General features: G+C 37.9%; 1 protein-coding gene across 2 annotated transcripts in view; it reads right to left on the bottom strand.

Annotated features, from left to right (window-relative positions):
* Positions 1-24,433, bottom strand: part of LOC113547279 (tensin-3) — a 68,024-nt gene extending 43,591 nt beyond the window's left edge. For both annotated transcript variants that reach the window (XM_053233439.1, XM_053233440.1), the window contains exons 1-5: positions 24,120-24,433; positions 5,541-5,690; positions 3,420-3,470; positions 2,795-2,917; positions 1,208-1,272 (exon numbers count right to left, since the gene is read on the bottom strand). In XM_053233439.1, coding sequence (XP_053089414.1) covers positions 1,208-1,272; positions 2,795-2,917; positions 3,420-3,470; positions 5,541-5,690 — 389 coding nt within the window. In that variant the 5' untranslated portion in view covers positions 24,120-24,433. The remainder of the gene's footprint in view (positions 1-1,207; positions 1,273-2,794; positions 2,918-3,419; positions 3,471-5,540; positions 5,691-24,119) is intronic.
* Between the last annotated feature and the right edge of the window lie 398 nt (positions 24,434-24,831).

The following is a 24,831-nucleotide window of genomic DNA, read 5'->3' as shown; positions in this document are numbered from 1 at the left end:
TTAGAAAGAAGGACACAAGTCACTCTGATGGGAAAACATACACACACACACACACACACACACACACACACACACACACGCACAAACATGCAGCATGCAGAGAGAGTATCTAGTAAAGCCAGAGATTCCAGCATGGAGAAGCAGAATGTCCTGGTTAAGTAAACACAGGGGAGAGAAGGCTGTGTGTGTGCGTGTGTGTGTGTGTGTGTGTGTGTGTGTGTGTATCCAGGCTCCTCTAAACCAACACACATTGGGAACTCTTCAACAGAGGCCTCTCTCTGTGACTGTAAATGGACTGTGTCTATAAGCACACACAAACACACACACACACACACACACACACACACACACACACACTGTATAACCTCCTGCAGTGTGAAGGGCCGGCTCACACTCCACCTCACAGCAGGAGTGTGTGTACGGAGCAGATCAGCAGAGATACATTTGACAATGAACATTTAAACCAAATGAGCAGGTGAGCAGCACTGGCTGAGACAAACCTACGAAACACACACACTGTAACCATGACAACGCTCTTATCAGTACTAGCGAGAAACAGCTAACTAACTCAGCTAGCTTGCTCAAAAGTTTACATCCCCACTGGTATTCTCTCATTACGTTACATGAATGTGCCTCATGAAGTCAAACCTCTTGAACACTAAAGCAGTGTGTCATGAGATAGATAGACTGATAGACAGGAAGGTAGACAGACAGACAAAGAGACAGACAGATAGATAGATAGATATATAGATAGATAGATAGATAGACAAATATATACAAACACCTATGACTAAACAGACAAACAAAAAAGTCACCAAAATCCAAAAGAAAAAGAAAAAGAATTCCTTATATGCAGTAGAAGTCCACATTTATGTTACATGCAGAAATATCATATTGGTTAATTCATCATTAATAATCTATCAGATCCTGTGTTTTTGATCATTTTTGATATAATGATGATGATAATGAGCATCTGTAAGACCACACACACACATCAAACATCTCATTAGAGTCACCATGTCAGTGTGAGGGTGTACAAACTTTTGCACTCAGTTGTATATGCATCATATTTCTTATAAACTATGTTAAAAACTACCTACAGTACAGAACCATGTGGTAATGTCATGTAGTGCTGATGAATGTGGAAATAAGGACAGATTTCCCTTTTGCAACTACGGCAATACTGAAATATTCTGACGTGAGGTACCTGGCGGAGATGTCCGTGAAGTGAACAAAGGAAGAGATGATTACTCCAATCCTGCCTTTACCTCCCTGCAGCACAGAAAAAAAATTACCAAGGTTTCTGTGTGAATAATAATAATAATAATAATAATAATAATAATAATAATAATAACACAGCAAAGAAAAAAAAAGAAATAAAAGGTAGTAAAAAAAAGTTAAAAGTAAAATAATAAAATAATACATAAAACAAATTCAATACATAATAGCAGTGAAGGAAAGAAGAAAATCATAGCAGTATAAAATATAAATGTTCTAAATATTTTATAAAAACATTATATAAAATATATAATGTAATATAAAAAAAACAGGCCAGTAAAATTAAGGCGAATAATAAACATGAGTTAAATCGTTAAAGATAAAAAAATAAATTAAAAAATATATATATATATAGTTAATAAAAAAATTTAGATGTTTTTGGCTGTTTTTTTTTTTTTAATCAGTGACAGAAGATGATCAACAAATGTTTATTGGTAATGTGTTTCAAATATTTTCTGTCAAATATTAAACTATTTTTGATTTCTAATTTCTATACAAATAGCAATAATTTAAAAAAACAGTATTTCTGAGATGATCATGAGAACGGTTATGTAATTTCATATAACTTTCCTTTCCTTAACCTCATACAGGTTGATGAAATATAAAATTGTTAGGTAAATGCTAGCGTGTTGCTATAATTCTTATAAATAGTTATAGAGCAGGTGTTTACATGATGTAGGTTTTTTTTGCTCCATTACAACACTGAGCAGTCATGAGTATCAGCTAAGCAGTCATGGTAAAATCAGTGAACTTTCACTTGTTATTAACATTGGTCCTCATTTATCACACTAGATACGAACAATTTTTTTGTAAATTGTTCACAGTAGAATTTACACAAGAAATGTGGTGTTTATGAAAATCCAGTTATTGATTGGCTTTGGGAATATTTTTGATCATTTACAGGTCATTTATCAAAATACGCATGTGAGTACGAAGAAAATTTACTGAAACTTTCGTAAATCTGGCAGGAATTTTAGTTGAAAAACATTTACACACAACTATTCTAAGAGACTGATAAATAATTGAGGCCCAGCGTTAGCAAAAAGTGCTTTATGGAATGAACTGGCAACATTAGTCCTCATTTATCAACCTGGATATGAGCAGATTTGTTTGTAAATCATTTGTACGTACATTTACGAAATTTTGTATTCGTGAAAATCCCATAATTTTGGGGAAGAAAACGCAACACTTTATTAGAGCCAGCACTGTGACATTTTCCATATATATATATATATATATATATATATTTATTATTGGTATAGACGTGCGTCAAAATATCTTTTCTTCTATCTCTGAGAAACTCTGCCGTTTATTCGTCATTTTCGGCTGAGCATCTCCTTTTATGGAGTTTAGGGGGTGTCACCAAATGCAAATCAGCTGTCCTGTGCACATGCCTCAGTGCTTCCAAAACTTTTGTAAAGCTAGCGTAAAATTTTAGTTTGGTTTGGTTTACGCAAACATTTCCACACAACTTTAGTAAAGATGGAAAGTATGTGTGAAGTATGAGAAATCTCACCCTGCAGTGGATGACCACCACGTGCAGCGGGTCGTTGTTCAGCCAGTTCTCCATGGCCTTACAGATGGTGCAGATCTTATCCAGAGGAGGAGCGTGCAGATCCGGCCAGCCCGTGTCTAAAGTCTGAGCAAAATCACAGACATCAGTGACTAACGATGTGCTGTAGATCATCAGATTTCTCCCAGCACAGCCAGGACATCCTAAACTCCTCCAATCAGATAGCTTAATCAAATTTTTCAGATGATTCAGTGATGATCGAATCATGATGATCAGAAGATTCATATCAGAATTCACAGAGTGGATTAGTCACGTGAGCTGTTACTATAGAAACATAACACAAAGTAGTAGAACAAATACATGCATATGAGCCTTGCAGTCTTAATGTCATAGAAGATTAAGCAACACCTTCTGACCAATCAGAATCCAGAATTCAACAGTGGTATAAAAAGATGTTTCTTTTTTTTTTTTTTAAACTGTTTTGCACTCGACTGTATGCACGTCGGGCGGTGTTGGTTCTAGCCTCTGATGACTAACACTGTCGTTACCAAACATGCAGTCAACACACTCCACCCACATACTCCAGCGCTTTCTGTGAGCCATTTCCAAACAGATCTATTTCCATTACCTTAGGGTTCATCTTGGTCAGGTCATGTTTCTTCTCTGACAGGTTGATCACCTGGAACAAAAACAGGAACATGAGCAAACCTTGGAGGAAAAAAACAAAACAAAAAAAAAAACCTGGCTCTCTGGGTGAGCTTGTTTTAATTTAGCACACTGAGCGTGCAGTAAAGCGCAATACCACGAGTCACCACTAGGTTTTCACTCAGTAGTGTAGTAATGTACGTCTGTGTATGACTGTGAATCCATGCATTTAATGTCAGCGGTGCACAGAGTGCATTGATTTTGTCTTTCAGGTCGTCTAAAGAGAACTTTGTCTCTCCCTATCATCCTGAATGAGTAAAAACAAGTCTACTAACAATGACATGAAAGAAAAGAGACAGAAAGAGAGAGATACGCTCATCACAAGACGGCAGATAACACTGGAGACGTCACGCCTGAGTAAACACCAATCATTCTCTCTAATGCAGTAAAGATCAGTAAAGATCAAAGGAAATTAGTCAGATCATCAGCACAAGCCCCGCCCTTTTTAACTAAAAATAATACTCGTTCACAGCGTCTAAACATACAAGAATCAAAATTTGTGTTTACTTTCGATTCTTCAAATATATGTGCTAAGACATTTATCTAACAATTCTACGTAGTTTGCTATACATGTTTGCAATTCAAGGAACATTTAATCCGTCAGGATTTCTTAATTGTTTTTACATTTAATTTAAGAACATTTCTGCAACGTTGCTGCAACATCTTTAGTTGTACGAATGTTAACAAATGTTTTAAAATAACATTTATAACATTTATAACAACATTGCAACAGTATTTTAATTTCTTTTGGAACATTAAGAAATGTTTTTGCGTCACATTTAGAAATGTTTCTGAAACATAACAGCAATACTTTTAGTTGTAGGAATGTTAGCTAATGTTTTTATAGAACAGTTATAAACATTTCATGTTTCAATTAATAAACATTTCTACAACATTGCTGCAACAGTGAGATTGTAGGAATGTTGCAAATGTCTTTTGTTGTAAAAAAGAAAACATTTTGTAGTTGTTTCTTCAACATTGCTGCAAATTTATTTGTATAAATATTAACAAATGTATTCATATGATGTTTATAAATGTTTCTAAGATATTAAAGAAACATTGGTAGATGTAGAAATGTTAGAAAATTGATTTCTGCAACTTGGCTACAACAATTTTTGTCTTAGAAATGTAAACAAAAGTTTTCACTTAAACATTTCTACAAATTTGATGTAACATTTTTACTTGTAGGAACATTAACTAATGACATACATAGCATTTATAAATATTTCCACAACTTTGCTGCAACAATTTTTGCTTTAGGAGTGTAAACAAATGTTTTCACTTATGCAATATTTGTAGTCTAGTGTCGTATAAATTGAGTAAGTATAAATGTGCTTACATAACATTTATAAACGTTTCTATAACGTTGCTACAACATTTTAGTTGTAGGAACTTTAATAAATGTTTTTTACATAATATTTAAAAGCATTTTTACTATGTTGTCACAACATTTTTACTTTGTATAAACGTTGCTGCAACATTTTTAGTTGTCGGACCATTAACAAATGTTTTTATATAACATTTCTACGACTTCATAGCAACAATTTTTAATTGTAGGAATGTTAAGCAATGCTTTCAGATAGTATTAATAAAAATTTCTACAACATCATTTAGTTTTAGGAATGTTAACATTTCCTAGATTGTTTTTTTCTCTAACTTGGAAGGTTGGAAGTCTATTACTACAGCAAATGTTTTAAAACATCACAGGAGCCTTATTTATGAAATTTTCCAGTCTAACCTCCTTGTAGCCTCCAATAACTTTCTACTAATGTTCTCCGTTCGCTGGGATAACGGTTTAAACACATTCCTCATGATTCCGCATCACTCAAAAGGATGTCCTCGAACCTACACAGTCGTAATGAGCACATTAATTGCTGTTGTCTCGAAAGCCAGACTTTGAAAAGAGCTGTCTGTACAGACGTCCCTGCATGACGTTCATGAGACAAGCTGAAACTCATTCCTCCAGGGCCTATAATCCTGAGCTGCTTCTTCCAGCAGTCATTTCTCCTCCGCTAGCGTGTGTAAACACCTAGGCGTGTCTTACCAAATAGTTATCAGCATGTTTCGACTTGAGCATGCGCGTGACATCCTTCAGATTGTGCAGATAGGTCTCCTCGGAGCAGGCCTGCGGGAAGGACACGGCGATGATGCGCTCTGTCACATAGGTCAGGTCAAGTTCATAGCCTTCCTCCATCTGTGCAGAAGAACACAACATGGCCGCAGGTTTAAACCGGATGGTTAAGGCTGTAAGGCATACAATCAGTACAATTATATTTTATTGGCCTTGTTGTAAAACATCACACAATTCATACAATTTTAAAAAACTGAACATCACCGCAAAAACAGAAAAGACAAAGCAAAAAAGGTTAACTTTCACAATAAGCACAAAGAGAACACAGAGCTGAAATTGCTTGACATATTTGCTCTTAAAGGTTTTATTGCACAAGGATTGTAATTTTTTTATAGACGCTCCTCTTGGTAAAGAGGACAATTCACTGAATTGTCTACATGAGGGAAGCATATGCTTATTACTAAAAAGTTTACCTAGTTCACTAAAAGACTACAATAGGATCTAGAAAATACAATGAGAAACAGTCAATATATGTACCTTCTAAAGCTAACTAGTTAAACACAAATGAAATAACATACTTATGTGTGTGAAAATTGGTTGTTTGAATTTGTTTTTTTTTTATGCTTGGCTTCGTACTTGCTTAATTGGCAGATTAGCAAAGCAAGCTAACTGTCCTAGCTACAGACACCCACCAGAGGCACCAACTGTCTCTATTTTTCTTTGTAATGTCTCTATACACATTTCAAGACAGGCTGTATATGACTGGATAAGATGAAATCACAGTTATACGTTTTTCTACCATTTTTGCGTGTCTGGAATTAATTGCAGGTGGGAACTACAGCTCAGAGTGGGGAACTGAAAAAAAAACAAAAAAAACGTCAGACCAGACGTGCCATAGGATTGGTCCGAGGAATGATTCCAGTGAAATGTTTAGATTCAAGATTGTCACTCAGTTCAAATGTTGCAGCTGAAATCAGGGCTCCATGTCATACATAGAAAATGAATGATAGTCCTCCATTTTGTTTCTTGCTAGTTTGAACATAGGGTAACTCAAGCTAAAATGTCGGCTGAAACTAGTTCCTGAATGTTAACTTTATTGCTGTGTTAGCCATACATTGGTTTTATATGATTTAAAGTGTTTAGCTAGCTAGATCAGATGTGTAGAATAAACTAGATTAACCGTATGGATTCACTTTTTGATCAGTTGCAGCGGCTAAATTCCCAAGTAGTCTCACTCAGAACTAAACTAGGCTATACAGTTAGGAGGATTTTTGTCTAAGTGACTTTACAGTGAATTTGTTATGTATTTGTATTTATGGATCATGAATTAAACGCATTTAAAGAGCTTCTGATTCCTGATAATATTGCCACATGTGGCGCCCAGCAGCAAGCTAAACCCCGAGCACTTCCTGTGTTTCTAGAGCAAGGCTTCCCCTCGCATGGCTTATCTGTTCCTGCTTATCCTAACACATCAATATCAACAGAGAGAAGAGATCCTGGCTCTGAAAGACCCACGGAGCTGTAGATCCTGATCCTGTGTGTTGTCCCGCTCCATTCAGCTCAGGAGGTGCTTCATGCTTCATGAGTTCGCTCAGCGTGGCAGAAAAACATGGTCGAGGTGAACTAGGGATGGGATTCAGAACAACTGATCAATCTCAGACCAGTTTACACTGAACGTTTCTTAATTTGTAAGAAGTTACGCTCTTCAGTTCTTGAGCAAGTTTGAAGTGTGAACGTCTGAAATATATTTAGTTCTAATGCTGACAGACATTTGCTTTTCCTTTGCGGTTCATCTCAGACTTCCCCTGCTGATTCCTCACATTTTACTGTTTATATATTACATTATGGAAAGTCAAAATAGAAATAGAAAAATAGTATATATACACACATTGAACAAATGACGTCTGTGCGTTTTTATTGAAAATTAGAAAAACACCAAATGGGACATTTCCAGCTAACGGGCAACGTTGTTAGAATATTGTTAGTAAAGTCCGAAAGTAACAGCCGTTTAACATTTGTCAATGTTCTTCTCTTAGTTTGCTTCATAATATTATTAGATTGTTGCTCACACAACATTCCCAGTTGATCAAAAACCTAACATTATGGAAATGTGAGTGTTAATTTCCTAAAACTAAAAACAAACATTAACATTAACATTATGGATATTCATACTATTAAACATTGTAGGAATGTTTATATTATAAAATATTCTTAAAATACTCAGTAACTTGGCAGAATATTCTATGAACCAAATGTTAGTAGAAGCATAACGTTCAGAAAACGTTCTGCAAACCTTAAAACCTTGTTAGCAGGGTTTGCGTTCTAGTTTTAGCGACAAATGAAGAGATGATAGGAACAGTCAAAGTGCCATATTCAGTTTGTGCCTTCAGTTCAAAAGTTACATCAGTATTTACATCAGTATACATTCAAAACCTCATGAGCGCCTTGACGTTGCTTATTTTTTACTGAGATTAAAACATGGATGAGTAATAGTTTCTTGTGTTTGAACAGTGGTAAATCTGAAGTTATGCTCATTGGTTCCCGTCATCAAATTACTAAAGTTGGTTCTCTGTCCCTGACTCTTGACGGCTCTGTTTTGGAAATCCAGAGTCGAGTGAAGAACCTTGGAGTTATTTTTGATGCGAATCTGTCTTTTGATTCTTTTGTCCAGAGTACTGTTAAAACCTCTTTTTTCCACCTCAGAAATATCGCAAGATTGCGTCCTGTGTTAAATTTTACAGTCGCGGAAATGCTGATAAATTCCTTTGTCGTCTCAGTGTTAGAATCCTTGCATTGGCTCCCGGTCAGGTTTAGAGTTGATTTTAAAATTATGATGCTTACTTTTAAAGCATTGCATGGCCTAACACCACATTACCTTACAGAACTGTTACATCCCTACACTCCTAATCGTAGATTGCGCTCCTCTCAGTCAAACTTGCTGGTTGTTCCTCAAACACGTCTAAGATCTATGGGTGATAGGGCTTTCTCTTTGTATGCTCCTGTCCTTTGGAATTCTCTGCCTCTTGAATTTAGGGAAGTTCAGAATTACGATATTTTCAACTTAAGACATATTTTTTTAAACTTACATTTGCTTGTTGATTTTGTATTGTTTTTATTGTAGTGTTTATATTGTGTTCAGCGCTTTGAGAAGCTGCTTTTAAAGGCACTTTATAAAATAAAGTTGATTATTATTAGTAGTATTTATGTGGAGAAAGTTTCTCGTATTCAGAATCAGGTTACGCGGTTCCTTAAGTCGGTTTTCTGGGCGTGGTATTCAGATTATGCAAATCACCTGCATGTAGGTAACGCCTCTGAGGTTTAAAGATTTTACTCAAGTAGAAGCATGAGAGATGGGGTTTTCAATAACATTTAGACCAGCGCATTTAAACATAAGTGTTTGTCTGTAAGTCTGAAAAAAATCAAGAATGAAAAATGCTGACTGAAGAAGCAAATATCTTTGTGGAGAAATTTAATATGATGTAACATAAAAAGGCTTATCGTGTATAAACCTTGTCCTGTGTGATATTACAGTCTTAAGTCCATGTTCATAAAGACTTTTTAGCATCCATCTGAAAATATATTGATGTGCATAGCTGCTTTGTTTTGGGCGTGTCTGTTGGTGGGCGTTTTGTGCCATAATCCAATAGAAGCTAAAGGTAAACCGTCCTTATAGCTTTGAACATGACTTTGAGTGACTGAAGCCCCGCCCTAGAAAGTCTTCTACATTCAATCAAAATATATTTCATGCACGACAACGTTTTACACCCTGACCCACGTTGTCGAGAGGTGTGTGTGTGATGGATACCAAACAAGTCCTTGTGAATGCAGCCTAATTGTTTAACAGCTGGAAACCACAGCAGTGAAATCTCTTTTGTAAAACGTTTTATGACGCTGTAAAAGCATAATAGTCACGCTGGATATTGAATGAAGTCTCCAAGCTTTAATCTTCCAGTTTATTCCGGGAGGTCTCTGAGCTTAGCGTCATGTGCGATGTGAAATCTCTTGCATACAATACGACATCACATCACTGCTTTCACAAGACGGCTTTCGTTCTCTCCTTCTTCAGCAGTCCGTCTAAATCTCTGAAGGTCTTTTGAGGACTTGTTTGTTTTTGAAACGATTTGCTGCTTGAATGTGTCACTTAATGAAGTCTGACTCCCGACTCCAAACACACACGATAAAGAGAGCTGTAAATCCAAAAGTAGTGGTTGTGTAGGTTGTGTGTGTGTTGTGTGTGTGTGTGTGTGTGTGTGTGTGTGTGGGCGGGGGGGTTGAGGGGGGTCTTTAAACACCCCCTGTACTCAGAATGAAAGGGCGACTGTGTGAAGGAGGTCATCTCCAAGGAAACGCAGGGGAGGGGGATGAAGTTCTCAGGAGAGTTGCTTAATTAGATAGTAATGGTGTAGTTTTGTATGGAATGAGAGCGATTAAGAGAGTAATACTGAACGGGCAATTTGCAAAAGTAATGGCCCCTTAATATTCCAATGTAGCAGAAGTGGAGGTTAAGAATCTACTGTGGTATTTGCCCATGACACAAACAAACCTATTTACCAGTTCTGTGAAAGTCAATTGTAGGCCACAGTATGCTTTTTTCTTCTTCTTGATGCATTACTTAACATCACTTAACTTAACACACCATATCACTTAACACACCGTAACGGTCAGGAGTAACACACCATAAGTAACAAATAACAAAGTAATTATCACTTGTTTTTATTTATATTTTCTTCAAATGATGGACCAAATAAGCCATTATATTCATTATATTCATCTGTAAATAACATCAAGTCCATAACTGATATGAACTGATTTACTAATTCATTTGTTTAGTGGTGGTTATTAATGCGGATCAATGGTGGGTGCCAATATTTACACACCAACTCACCTAATGTTCAACATTACTAAATTTCTATTTAAGAAAACATCAATATGACGCTTGTTAACTTTTCATTGTTTCAAAGTCATGAAGATTTTCCCTTTTCTGAAAACTCACTGACTGTTACAAACCTCTGACACTGGAGACTCCTTCCATAAATGTGAAGAGTACATGTTTTTTAAATAAATTAATTAATGCTATAGACATAACAACAGAATGAAATTCACTTCCTCTCTGTCAGTTTCTTTGGCATTTTTGGCCATAACTGAAACATACCACAAAACACACACACACACACACACACACACATACACACACTGAGTAGGAAACATCTCCATGTTCAATGTGACCTTCTGACCTGAGCTCCGTTGAAGGGTTTAAGTACTGTTTTCTATAGATAACCTTTGCTGTTACTGTTGCAGTAACACACCCCATACACACACACACACACACACACACACACCATTCAGGAAGCGATAAATCCACATGCAGACAGCTGATACTAAATTCAGTGTCTAGGGAGATATAAAACATTGTAAACGTACGTATCCTGGTTGAAGTACACAGTGTGATGTGAATAACAGCACACAGCCATCACAGTCACAGTGTATAAGCAGACACCATGTTCACACACAGCTTGTGTACCTGAAGGTCATATTTAAGCATCTAAAACTGAATTACTGCTATTATCCCTGTCAATAACTGGCCATTGTCAGTATCACTAATAGAAATGTGGAGATCATGTAATAAGTGGAAATGCAATTTCTCAGCTATTGTGTGTGTGTGTGTGTGTGTGTGTGTGTGCCTGTTTTTTTTCACTCCTGTGATCATCACTGTAATTTTTACTCCAAGTGCACAAGTTTCAGCATGTGTAAAGAGCAAAAACTCTGCATCGCTTCTGTCTCTCATCGCCTCGTTCATCATTTTCAGGAATGTAATTCATTATACAAGCAAACGCGGATCATCTAGGGAGCAGAAAAATAATTATGCACGAGACGATTAATGAAAATACAGTAATGTACATCCTGTTGGCTAGTGTATCAGTGGAGAAATGACATTTTGTTCCAATGTATACAAGCTATATAGAGGAATGACAGTAAAGACCAGTTGATTTGACCTGACTGGGGCTCTAGTCAAGACAGAGGGAATCATGGATAGCTCTGATTGCCAGTCTATTTTGGCACAAAATCTGCAGACCTCTGTTAGACAGCTGAAGACGAAGAAAAAATTCCAGCATGATAACGACCCAAAGCACAAATCCAAATCAAAAAAGGAATGTTTTCAGAAAAAGAAGATCCACTTTAGGCTATTTTGGACTGATCCAGTCAGAGCCCTGATCTAAATCCTATCAAAAACCTGTGGAAAGACTTGAAGAGGGCTGTGTACAGGAGATCCCCTCACAATTTGATAGATCTGGAGCATTTTTGCAAAGAAGATTGGAATAAAATTGCCAAATCAAGATGTGCTTAAATTGTTAGACTCTTACCCCAAAAACACTGAGTGCTGTATTACAAGCAAAATGTGCTTTAACAATAAAAGTATTAGTTAAGGGGTGTGCATACTTATGAAACTAGCTTATGGTAAGTTGTTTTGTTTTCTTGTTTTTAATCTGTAAAACATTTCTATTTGTTTTCCACTTGAATTTTGTTGTTTGAGATTTTGTCGTTTGAGATTAAAGGTGGAAAAAGATCTGATATGATTTATCTTGGTTTCATTCGTTACATCAAAAAAACCTACAATTTTAACAGGGGTGTGTAAACTTTTTATATCTGCTGTATATAATCCATAAAGGTAATATGTGAAAACACTAGGGAAAATAAAAAAAAACAGAATTAGGAAAGCAAGGCTAAAAACAAGGCTCGATAACGCACAATACAATTGACAAGACTTCGCAAAGAGACAAAGAGAGACAGACTTCGCAGAGAAACAAACACAAGAGCGTATAAATAGTCAAACTAATCAAGAACTAATACAAAACACACAACTGGGTGATAAACAAAAGATCAAACGAGGGCGGACATAAGACCAACACCGACACAAACTTGAGCACATTGTACTTGTCGCCATGGGAACCACGACAGTTACAGTCTTTAAGCTTTAATCTTTGCAGCACAGGTTTACGCCTAATTTTTAATTTAATTATTAAGTTTATGATAATATGACATAATATGGCAGCACCTAAAATTTAAGATCACTGTTAAATCTTAGAACAATAACTATAGTGTTAAACTGCATCTAAATTTGGGCTTTAGCAGGGCATCATTACTCAAAGTTTTTATGAAGTAGTTACAGTTCACGTACGATTTATTATTTTTTTTTCTAAAGCAACTAACATTACAGAACTGGGGTTAAGTGTTGAAGTGATCAAACCCCTGACCTCCTCCTGAGCTGCAGGCAAGTCGTCAGACTGCTGACCTACAACATCAGCAACTTCATACAGTGCTGGAAATGAGGGCTGAGTGCTTTTTATACCAAATTTCCAAAAAAACATTGATTTAGGTAACAATTCTATCAACAGGTTTACATCGTGGGAATAATGGAAACTCCTGGTCTACATACATTCATTGGTAATTACAGTATATACTGCTTTGCCTTCCAATAAACCCAGCCAAAGATGAAAGATCTGTCATGAAACAGTGTTTAAAATGAAACGAGTTTACTGGTAAATTTTTATTCGGCTTCAAATTGTACATAATTCAGATCCTTTTCATGCTGCATAGACTTTAATTCTGAGCTTATGTTAGGAAATCACTGTACTCTTTCTGAAATATGGGTACTAAACTGTACTTTTCTGTGTAGTTGGTTTGGAAGTTCCAGATCTTTGGCTGCGTAAAAAAGAAAAAGTTGCTTTACAGTTATTTTAAAAATTTTGGAAACTATGACTGAATCCAGAGTGCAGAGTTAAAAACAAAAAAAAAAAAATCACTTTAAAATCTGATCCCAACTTTAATCCCTTTTATGATATCTTACTGTTCTGGTCACATGACCACCTTAATAATGTGGTATGTGCTGTAATGTGATAATGATTACATTATTAGTGTGCATGTAAACACACTCACTGCTGTTAGTGTGTTAAATGCTTTAGCATGCTATTACTATTACAGGTTCCATTAAGACAGAGGCAGCGTGCTGCTACAAGCCCACAAGGCACAAAGACGAGTCCAAAAGTCTTAAGGTGGAGAAGGATCACTGCTTTTGACACCTGGACTTGTTTTAACAGGCGCCTCTAGAACAGAGCTGGACGCGCCACGTAGCCACAACCCACTGAGCCACTTTCCATGATGTATTTCACCTCATTCGGCTTCACCAGATAATTAAAATGCCTTGTCATATTAAATCAAGGTGACACAACTGTAATCTTAAAGATATTTCCACACCCGGATAAGTGGAGGCACGTCTTCAGGATTTCCAGTCAGCTTGATTTACACTCGGCCATTTCATGCATCATGTATAAGGATTATATCCGGAATGTAAGTGCACTTACGGCACATTTACACAGATTTAAAACCAATCAAACCACTTCAGGATGTCTGAGACACGTTTTAAGCACACACTCACACAAGTGTAAATATATCCACCTCTCTAATGCTGTAGGCCATAAGTGCAAAAAACAAAAGCAAAAACAAAACAAATCAGAAAACTCAATAACAAAACCAAAAACAAAACATCAAATAAGAAAACATATTAAGAAATCCAAAAACAAAACAAATCAGAAAACTCAATAACAAAACCAAACAAAACAAAAAAACAAATCAGAAAACATATTAACAAACCCCAAAACAAAACAAATCAGAAAACGCAATAACAAAACCAAAAACAAAACATCAAATAAGAAAATATATTAACAAACCCAAAAACAAAAATCAGAAAACGTATTAACGAAACCAAAAACAAAACAAATCAGAAAACTCAATAACAAAAAAAAAAAAAAAAAATCAGAAAACATTAACAAACCCAAAAACAAAACAAATCAGAAAACTCAATAACAAAACAAAAAAACAAAACAAAACCCAAAACAAATTAGAAAACGCAATAACAAAACCAGAAACAAAACAATCAATCGGAAAATGCAACAACAAAATCAAAATCAAAACAATCAGAAAACGCAAAAAAAAAAAAAAAAACACACACACACAACACAGAGCGCATCAGGCTGACATATGCAGGAAACTGGAGAGCTGCAGGATGTTTAAGAGGAAATAGGAAATATGTTATTTTGGATATGCTGTCAAATTTGCACTGCATTAATATGAGCATGTAAACATGAAAAGCTGCCTTATAAGGAATCCGGGTTATTCAGCAAAAAAGAATTACACTCACTATAGTAACACAAGTGAATTCACATTAGATTGTTTTCACTAGGATGAGTATAAATAACAGACTTGCACTTACAGGCCACCGTACTCCAGACCACCGTACTCCAGACCATGCTGATGTATCATGCTGAACATGGTCTGTTACCTCTACCTTTCTTTATGTTTAAGAAAATTACAACAGCATGTAAAATCTTTAACATGGCAACTGACATTAAATGAAGAATAACACAAGGAGAAAACCCGGTCTGGGATGTGACTGTGGCTGAATTTCAAATTGGGTTTTGGGATTAACACAGACAGCGGTAAAAAACAATCGGTCTGCCTAAAGATGTCTAAAAACCTCGCTAGCTATGTGCGATTTCCTCAGATCGTGAATGTCACACTGATCAAGTTTTCTGAAAAGCTACGTGCCGTAGTGAAGTATCCTAGCCTAATCAATTTCAGTTGATGTCCACCATGTTCCTGCGCCTTTATATCATCATCAAAACAGAGAAGAGCGCTCACACACTCCTTACAGATGACAGCGCACGACGTTTCAATTGTTTAAAATAAGCGAATAAACATATAAAGAAGTGAATGAATGACAATGTGGATGATGATGGAGTGATGATGATTAGCTAATAAAAGTAAAGCGAAGTGCGGCGTCTTTCAGTGGAGTTGGAATGAAATGTATAATGCTTTAGATTTTCTCCTGTTTTTACTTTTGGGATGATTTTAAAATGCTAGAACTTTACTTGGGCTTGAGCTTCATGCGAAAGAGAAACATATTTCAGTTCAGGAAAGTCTGTAGGACTATATATAGCAGCAAATGGTCAATGTTTCACCATGTGAAGGGTTTTCCCAGGCCGCCACACACATTATAATGTACATGATAAAGCAATTGGATTTCAGGCCAACAAATGAGAGAGTGTAAAAATGTAAATTGTTGAACTTTGATCAGGATTCAATCCAGATTGAAGATGCACGCCAAGACCAGGTGTAAAGAAGTCAAGGTGACTTGGTGACTGAGATAATTGATCGTTAATGCATTGATTGTGCTAAAAAATAATGAAGAGGAAAAAAATGCTGAAATGTTTCAAAGCTGGAAGCTGCTCCCTTAAAGGTATTTTCACAGGGCTGCAGATGCAGTGAGGTGGACAGAGCACTGATTTCAAATCAGTAATCATGCTCAGTCTCTCCGCCCTACACCTGAATCCGCACACGGGAATATGACACCCTGAGGGCAGAGAAGGGAAAGCCTTCAGAGTGATCAGACAAGCCGCTGATTTACTAACCATCTGCTAATACTGAGCAAGTCTTTCAAAAGAGCTGCACTGTGGCTGAATATGGAGTAGGGCGTAGGGCGTATATATTTTTTTTTATATATAAAATGGTCATTGAGGATCACTGCTGTATAAGAGGAGGAATAAAACACTTTGTGACATGTTGTTTAAGGAAAAAAAATCAGCTGTCAATCATCAATGATTTCTTTCCTATAACACTCTGTATTTTATTCCTGATTTAAACGATCAGACTTCAACTTCAAATCATCATTTAAATGATCATTTCCCATAAAACTGCCTAATGCATTTAAAACATCCTGATCCACATCTCACTCTGGAATTCACAAGATTAAAATTTCTCTCAATAACAAGATTCCAAATGAAAAATTAAGTGGTAAGAAATTGCACAATGAACATAACAGAATGTGAAGAATATAAAAGACAGATTATACAGTGTGTTTCACATGAATATATGAATAGAGTCGGAATCGGTGGAGTAATTATTGCTAAATCCCTGCTAAATTACTGCTACATTCTGCAAATCCCCTGATTCATGGAATCTGTGTCAACAGTTACAGTAGACGTTTCATATCTCTCTGGAACCCAGGAAATGGCGGTCTCACGCAGATATATGATCTGTTATCACCCACGCACAGCTGCTCAAAGCGAAAGAGAGGACGGCTCAGCTAAGCCCTCGGGAACACTGCTCAGACGTGAATGTGGTTGAAAAAGCATATTCATGCAACATAGGTGGTCGATCTTGGTGTGGTATTCAGATACCGTTCCCATGGAAGATAAAACCAAGATCTTTACCTGTTTGTTATCAAGCAAGATGGCAGCAGGATGGATGAAGTCTGGGATGCCAAAAGATAATGGCACTCTGAGGAACTCTGAGACTCTGAGCTAACTACTTGTGAGTTTGAATCGCAGGACTGACTGAGCACCACTGATGGCCCCTTGAGGGCCCCGTGAGCAAGAACTATAATCCTCACCATCTTAGCCGTATGCTGTATTAGATTTTGCGTCATTTCTCATTAGGTATGTTCCTCAGATCCTGGTTCCAAGCGGGAACTGGTTTGAAATTAGCCGGAATATTTATAAAGTAAGATGTTGACAGTTCTGCAAACCTTTCAAATAGGTGTTTGACTAAACACAACGATTTCTTAAGAAAGCCAAAAGATTTAAGGATTTCCATCAAGTGAATGATGTGAGGAAACTCAGCAAAGCACCTTTCAACCAAGCATTATATCAATCTCCAAAAATGAAACATCTTTGACTGTTATGCTCACAGTCCACCTTCTTGCACTACTACATCTACATATCTACTAATACTGAAAGCTCTCTTTTTACTTGGCTAATGACGAATCATTATAAATAAGCTTATCTGTGAAAGCTAAGTGCTGAGGGGAATTTACTGCTGTCGGAGCTGCTGTTATAGAGAATTAATCAACACCTTCTGAGCAATCAGAGTCAAGAATTCAACAGCACTGTGGTGTAACATTGTATATTGTAGGTCTGGCCAGTATCAGTGGTAGTATTGCTAAGGTCTTAATGATATTTGCTGTAAATAAATAAATAAGTGCAAAAAAAAAATGGTACTAGAATATTCTCTGGGATTTGTTAAATACGCCTTTGAATATGAACATTAGACTGCATCTGTGATGTGGTGGATTGACCTCCTGACCCCGTCATTGCAGTTGTCAACACGGCTAACCATAGTGATAAGCCACTGAAGATGACATCATCCAGAGATAAACTGCTTAGCCTTGGCTAAATAACAGACCATGCCACTTTCGAAAGCAGACTGTGTCTCATTGCACTAATTATTATTATTAAGTGGTATTTAGCATTTCCTGTGGTTTACTTTCTCTCTTCTCAATCTACCCCGGTTCACATTCATGGTGTTTCATGAACTCGTGATTTACGCTGCATAATGCTGTTTTGGAGATTTTGGTTGGCCAGTGATCAGAAATACACTGAGGCAAGATTCTTTCGGGGGTCTTTGTGGTCACATCAGAGATGATATTTGTGTCTTTTGAGACTCAAGGAGCTGCCATTCATTTCAAGAAAGAAAAATATCCACAGACTTATAAAAACCCAAGAGCTTTGAAACACAAAACCCGACACCTAGTTCACATGGACTTGTGTTGGAGCTGACAGGAAAAAAAATGGCCAAACATGCTGGGAAGCTTGAAGAAATGCTATAATTAATAGTTACACTTTTCCAACATGCTCAAGAGATAAAAGTTATCAGAAAAAACTTCCCAGAGACTGTGACTACTGGATGGGGTTATCTTCTCGGGAAGCATGGAGGACCTCCAGCCGTTGGAGATCACTCGGTGTCAGCATTGAGTCAAACAACAGAGCGTGATTAATGACGCTCAGGGCCGCGTTGAACCCCAGGCGACAGCAGGAACACCGTAAAATGCAGCAGGAAGTCGGGTTCGGTGAGGGGAGAGAGGAGGCCATTAGTCTGGAATGTGACCTGGCTCAGAGAGGTGGAGGAAAAGCCTTCTGTGATGACCACGGGTCAGAAACTGAGAAATGTCGAAAGAACGCTTCCACACTTGGAAGACACCTCGTCGCATAACAGTGATAACTAACAGCATGTCAATCAATCGAAGAAAAAAAAGTGTTTGCTGGGGAGTTGAGAATTCTTGGCTTTCTGAACAGGTTCCTCTTGGAACCCTGTCTGAAACATAAACAATGGAGTAGGGGTCTACGCTCCCAGAAATAAATAAAGGCTAGGGCCAGTTATTTTGTCAGATCGGCCACGTTAGAACTTTTTCTACTCCAAATATTAAGCCATTGTACTCACTGCAATGTGGCTATTAAGAGGCAAGACCATGTTCAAAATCATTCACAATCTTATTTACGCAATCTTTTTTTAGTTAGAAAAAAACCCGGTACGGTAACACGGGTATTTTTAAAAGGTAGAAAGGTTTTAGGTGGTAAATTCTTTAGGCTACAGAGACTACAGAGACTTTCTGCTTTTTGAAAATACCCACGTTGCTGTACTGCGGTACCATGGGTTCCTGGAGGAGGAGTGGTTAGGCCATGGCGCTCTCATCACCACGGGTTCGAATCCCACCCAGGGAACCGACCCCAGCCACTGGGGTTGCACAAGACAGTGCACTCCCAGTGCCGGTTCCAAGCCCAGATAAAATTGAGAGGGTTGCATCAAGAAGGGCATCTGGTGTAAAAACTGTGCCAAATCAAATATGCAGATCAATGATATCTGTGGCAACCCTAATGGGAACAGCCGAAAGAAGAAGAACAACTGTACTGTGGTGCCATGTGACTTGCAAGCCTTATTGTGTTTGCAGAGAAGAGGAGAAGTCTGATACGTTGATATGAAGCATATGCTTGTGACAGAATGTTAATATCGCTACTCTTGCTTTTTATTATTTTTCTAGCGTCAATTGTGCCTTGTCCTGCTTTCTTCAAACCTAGCTACGTGGAAAAACATGTCTTCTGATTGCCTTCATGGGAGATTCAGTCCACTGACTAGATAAGGTGGGGTTTTTCTTTTGGTATGTTCGCAAAAAGTAATCATATACCGTATGCAATAATTATTTCAGAGCCTACCTACTCACAGCGGGGGGTTACTGAGGGGGGGGATTGGTCAGGCTTGTTGTTAGAGATGCACCGCCCTCATCGCCTCCCCAGAACCACCTATGCTTGTCATTGGGATGGTACCATCAAGGGTACATCTTTCGTTCCCTTACTGTGCATCTTTTACCTGGGAAGGTGCATGTGGTGTAGCTTTACCTAGCTTTAGTAAGAGTTAGTAAGGCTGTAAAGTAGATACAAAAAGTACAAAAAATGTACCCTTGATGGTACTTCAGCAACAAGGAAAAGTACAGTTTAGTTTCTTTATTTCTGAGAGTGTTGGTATAGTCTTATTCCCACAGATAGATAAGCCAAGGACATCTTGGTTCTAGATTCAATCTTCTGGTTGTAATGCTTCAAATCTGGTCAAGATATCCACTGATTAATTCATTTAACCATTTCTGAGAACGTCAGACAAAATCACACCAAATGCTTAGAACACGAGAATTAATTTCCATTCAAACTTTAAAACCTTATGCTGCTTGCTGCTTATAAACAATTCTTTACTCAACACTGAATCTGGACACTAAACAAAGCAGTGGAATCTGGTAGAAAGAGTCCAGGGAGGAGTGAGAGGCTATTTTAGCCATGTTTGTTTAGCTCTTCTGGAACTTTAACCTGTATTTGTCTCGCCTCCTACATTGGACATTCTACAGAAAAGAAAAAAAAATCGGCCGGAAACAATATAGAGCACGCTGACTGGCCAGAGGATCCTGTGGGCTGCGTAACAACTTCTAAACCAGCTCCAAATTACGGCCTCCGAATCCTGAGAGCCAAAAGAATGCGGTTTAAAATGATGACGTTTTCTACCATATTTTCCATTTTTTCCCGCTCTGTCTTTCCTCTTAAAATACATCTCTTGCTTTCAGGGTTTGTGTTTTCGTCTCTCTCGTGTTCTTTTTATGAATCTGACACTCTGCTTGCAACATTTTAGAAACTCCATGCTTGGGACTGCCACTTTGTGGTCCAGTAGTCCCCAATGGTGCCTGTAATGGTTCACACATGTTAGCCTTACGGCCGTTCTGCGTAGAAAGGACACGGTACAAAGGCTGAGAAAGGGCAGGCAGCTTCTATATCACTCTCAGCCATGGTTTTGTTCTGTCAGATCTCTCCATCTGGGCTTAAATACACTAACAGACATATGCTTTCTGATCACAAACAGGGATAGCACCAAGGCCAGCAGCTAATGTTAGCAGGGCTATGCCTTCACTTGCTTTCAAGGAAAAAAAACATAAATGTAAGGCTTGGTGTTTGGCATTGTCTTATTTTTTGTTAAGAAATCGCTTAAAGTGGATTATTTTGAACTTTTCTATAAGCACGAATAACAGCACCACCGCTGGTCACATGTAGAAATACACAGTAGAATGATATGAAGAAGTGAGACTGAGGCTGATTTCGTTCTAGCTCAGACTGTAGATTCATGCAGCCTATCAGTGACAGTTATGTCAGATGATTACACAGAGTGACACGCCTGCTAGATTTCCTGTTCATCAGGGCTAATGATGCATTCAACTTACCTATGAGGCAGTAAGTCAGAGCTCGGAATTTCATTTTCGAGGTACAAGTGGGAAAAAATCATGGACTTTTCCATCCATGTTCTTTTTTTGTGAGCAACAAACTAGCCAGCTAACTGGGAAGAGTGATGTATATTTTCCTCCTCAAAACAGTGAACTGTAGAGTCAGTGTTATAGATTTAACACATGAATATGTCTAACTGATTTAAAGCAAATACTTGTGTATACAGTATAACTCATGGGAGCAGCCATGTTGATTTGATGTCACTTGCTGAACTCAGAGGAACTCGTAGTTGAGAAGACTACCCTGAGTTTACGAGTACGAATTTCATGTTGAGGAGGTGTTTTCTTTGGATTTTCCTTGTTGGAGGTTGGGAATTACAAGTTACAACCTCTTGCTGAACGCAGCATAATTTATTTAACCCCGCTTCCATATCATCATATACTGTATTTAATGGAATACAGTGCAATAAACATGAACATGGTGGATTATTTTTTCGAGCATTGATTTCTAAACTTGCCTTAGGAGGAGGAACTAGAAGTGAACAAGCTAAGCAAAGTTCATCCAATCAAAATACAAATTACAAGAAGGGACAAATGGCAGAACTGTAAGATTTGTGTGGTTGGAATGAAACAGCAGGCTAATGGCAAGCGCAGCTTTTCTGCTTACCATGTGTGCTATTCAGAAGAGTAGCCTTTTCTGACTTTAAAAGTAAAAAAATATTCATGATGAAAGGTGCTGTCTGTCTGTCGTTCACATCACTTGTCTAAGGTAGAACGTTCAGTGTGCATATATACCAGGTTTTACGGTAACCACCTGGTGCTTGAGAAGGAAAAATCTGCCACTCGTCTGTTTGCATTGAGATGCATTAAGACACTAGAAAAGTTTATCTGCATGCTCTCTTTCTTCCTATTCTAGCCATCTGTGAACTACTGTTAGCTATATTCTTGTCTAATGTTAGCTAAGCTAGACATACATTCATAGATTTTATTTCATATTAATAAATGAAAGCAAGAGCACGTCTTTCTCGTGTCTTGAGAAAAATCAAGACAAGAGGAGAGATTTCTAATGTGAGATTAAGAAAAAGGGGCGGGGCTACCAGATGGTGTCTGGATGGTAATTGTCCATCATTCCAGATTCGTATGCTGATTGGCTCATTCGCCGTATTTACTTGGGGAATAAAAGAAGACTGCTGTCTTTGCATATGTTTGAGTGATATCTCGTAACAGCGTACTCTTATATTAAAATTTGCGAAATGAGTAAAGTTCAGCCGGTCTGCTATGATGAGATCTCGTGCTATAAAGCTCCGCCCTAATGGTTTCGTAAGAGTAACATCGAATTAGGAGAATTTTAATATTGTGACTAGCCATCCCTGGATCTGATCCATGTTTGATCTCAGATGTAGTCGTAGACAAATTAAACAAGGTCAGCGATGTTAAAACAAAAGGAACTAAAAGACTTTGATGCTTTGCTGCTTGACGCAATATGTCGAGTTGCCTGAAAAAATCATTTACAGGAAAAGTTTATCTTGGCTTACCACAGTCATGTAGCTTGTTTTCACGAATGATATACTGTATGTTTAAATCCGAGAGGGTAATTCCAGTGACTCATGGTGATCCTATGGCTTTCCATTGGCTACACATGGCTTGTTTTGGGAGTTGATCAGCTGCAGAAGTTACTTTGGATGTAGACTTAAGTTTTACACTGTGCAATTTCAGCTGCCTTTTAAGATAATCCCAACAAAGTCTGGTCCGAAATCTATAACAGACTGTGTGATAACGTGTGTTCTCCATGTCATTTTATACTATATGATGATGAAGATCCTCTAACGATAGACCTGTGATTAAAGAAAAGTACTACGATCTGCTTACGTCATCAATCAGCTTGTGCGGAAAACAGGCTCGCATTAGCACAAACAGGACTTTTAACATGAGCTTGGGGTGATAAGGATATTTTTTCTGTCCATTAGCATGTATCGTTTATGTTTTGCCATCGCCGCTACCTTATTTGTAGCTGTCCCGTGAGTTGAGGATAAATCTGTGCCATCCTTCTATTGGTGGCTTTTAGACAAACATCGTAGCAGCACTTACACTGAGATTTTAATATAAGCAAATTCCTGGCAGAACTTTGTCATCGGCTGTTTTTGGTCAGCACATCACATTATACGTCACATTATACGTCGCGTTCTCTACGATGTGCGATTTTTGTCTGCGGCAGCAAAATGAGACTGAAAATTGCACAATGTGAAGCCGTGTGAAGGTAATGTGGTGAGAAGCTCATACAAATATGAATGAGTGAGGGCAAAGTGGTGTATGATTTCACACAAATGAAGAAAGAAAAAGAAAGAAAAACATACGAATGCTAACCTTGCCTCCAACCATAACCTCAACCTTTTTAACTTCTCAGAACATCTGCCTCATTCCAGTTGGTTCGACTGTTCGACTCTCAACAGGTCACAGGTTTAAGGTGCCTTTCTAAATATTACTTACGCACGTCATTAACAATCTTCACAGCAGCCGTGTCAATGATTAGAGGAAAAACACTGCACTTTATCTCTTGCCCTCTTTCTCTGTTGCACAAAAGCGAGCCAACAACAGCAAGAAAAACATGAAGGACTTCCTCGCTCGCTGTGCATCAACATAACATATGCTTCCAATTAGCACGAGGTCCAAACCTCAGAAGGTAGAAAAGGCTAAAAAACAGAGGAACGTAATGAGAAGCCTTCACTCTCATCCACTCTCACAGCTCAATGAACTCTCTCTCTCTCTCTCTCTCTCTCTCTCTGTAATAACCCTCTCTTTCCTGACACGCTTCAGACTCTGACACAGTCCGTAATAATCCACGAGAACAAAACACTCTGTGAAGATTCATTCATCCATGACATGGACATGAACAAGTCGATGAGAGAGGAATGAGAAAGATGGATTTGGAGTGAGGAGCATGAAGAGGAGCAGCTAGCTAACGAGCTTACCTTCGAGTTTAAAAAGTCCGCTTCTTCTTCTTCTTCTACTTCTTCTTCTTCTTCCTTTTCTTTTTCTTCTTCTCCTTTAGTATTGGTACTAGCAGGAAAGGATCAAACGCATCTCCTCACGGTTCCAAGGAGAGAGTTTTTCGCCATCGTAGTTCAGCTGGAGATAGACACCACTGCTTCAGATTCAAGCTTAAGTCCAGGATGAGTTTGTGTTTTTAAGCAAAATGCAGCAGAGATTCTTCTACACTCACGTTCACGTTCAGGACCAGATCTCTACTCTGACTCAAACTGCAAACTCTGAGAGAGGGAGAGAGAGAGAGAGAGAGAGAGAGAGAGACGCCACCACAAGCCCTAGCATGAGTCCTCCCCCTCTGATCCCGCCCTCCCTCTCTCTCCCTCTCTCTCTCTCTCCCTCTTCCGTCTTTCCCTCCCTCCGCTCAGTGGTGGTGGGGTTGAAGCCATGGATTTGGGGGAAGGGGGTTTAGGTAGAACAGGAAGGCACATGCCTTCGCACCAGAAACGACGGTGATGTTTAAAGGATTTGAATTTAATGGATTTAGTGGATGCCAAAGAACAGAAAGAGAGAAAAAAATCATTTTATTTGCTGTGATTTCTTAATCTGAAATTCGTAATTATGGCATTGTGCTTTTAGTGACTGCACTTCTTAAACACCACATAAAGGCATGTAATTTTAGGGTAAACATGCCAAGAG

The sequence above is a fragment of the Pangasianodon hypophthalmus genome, chromosome 4, assembly GCF_027358585.1.
Source record: "Pangasianodon hypophthalmus isolate fPanHyp1 chromosome 4, fPanHyp1.pri, whole genome shotgun sequence".
NCBI lineage: Eukaryota > Metazoa > Chordata > Actinopteri > Siluriformes > Pangasiidae > Pangasianodon > Pangasianodon hypophthalmus.
This window is presented reverse-complemented; position numbering and strand designations above follow the sequence as displayed.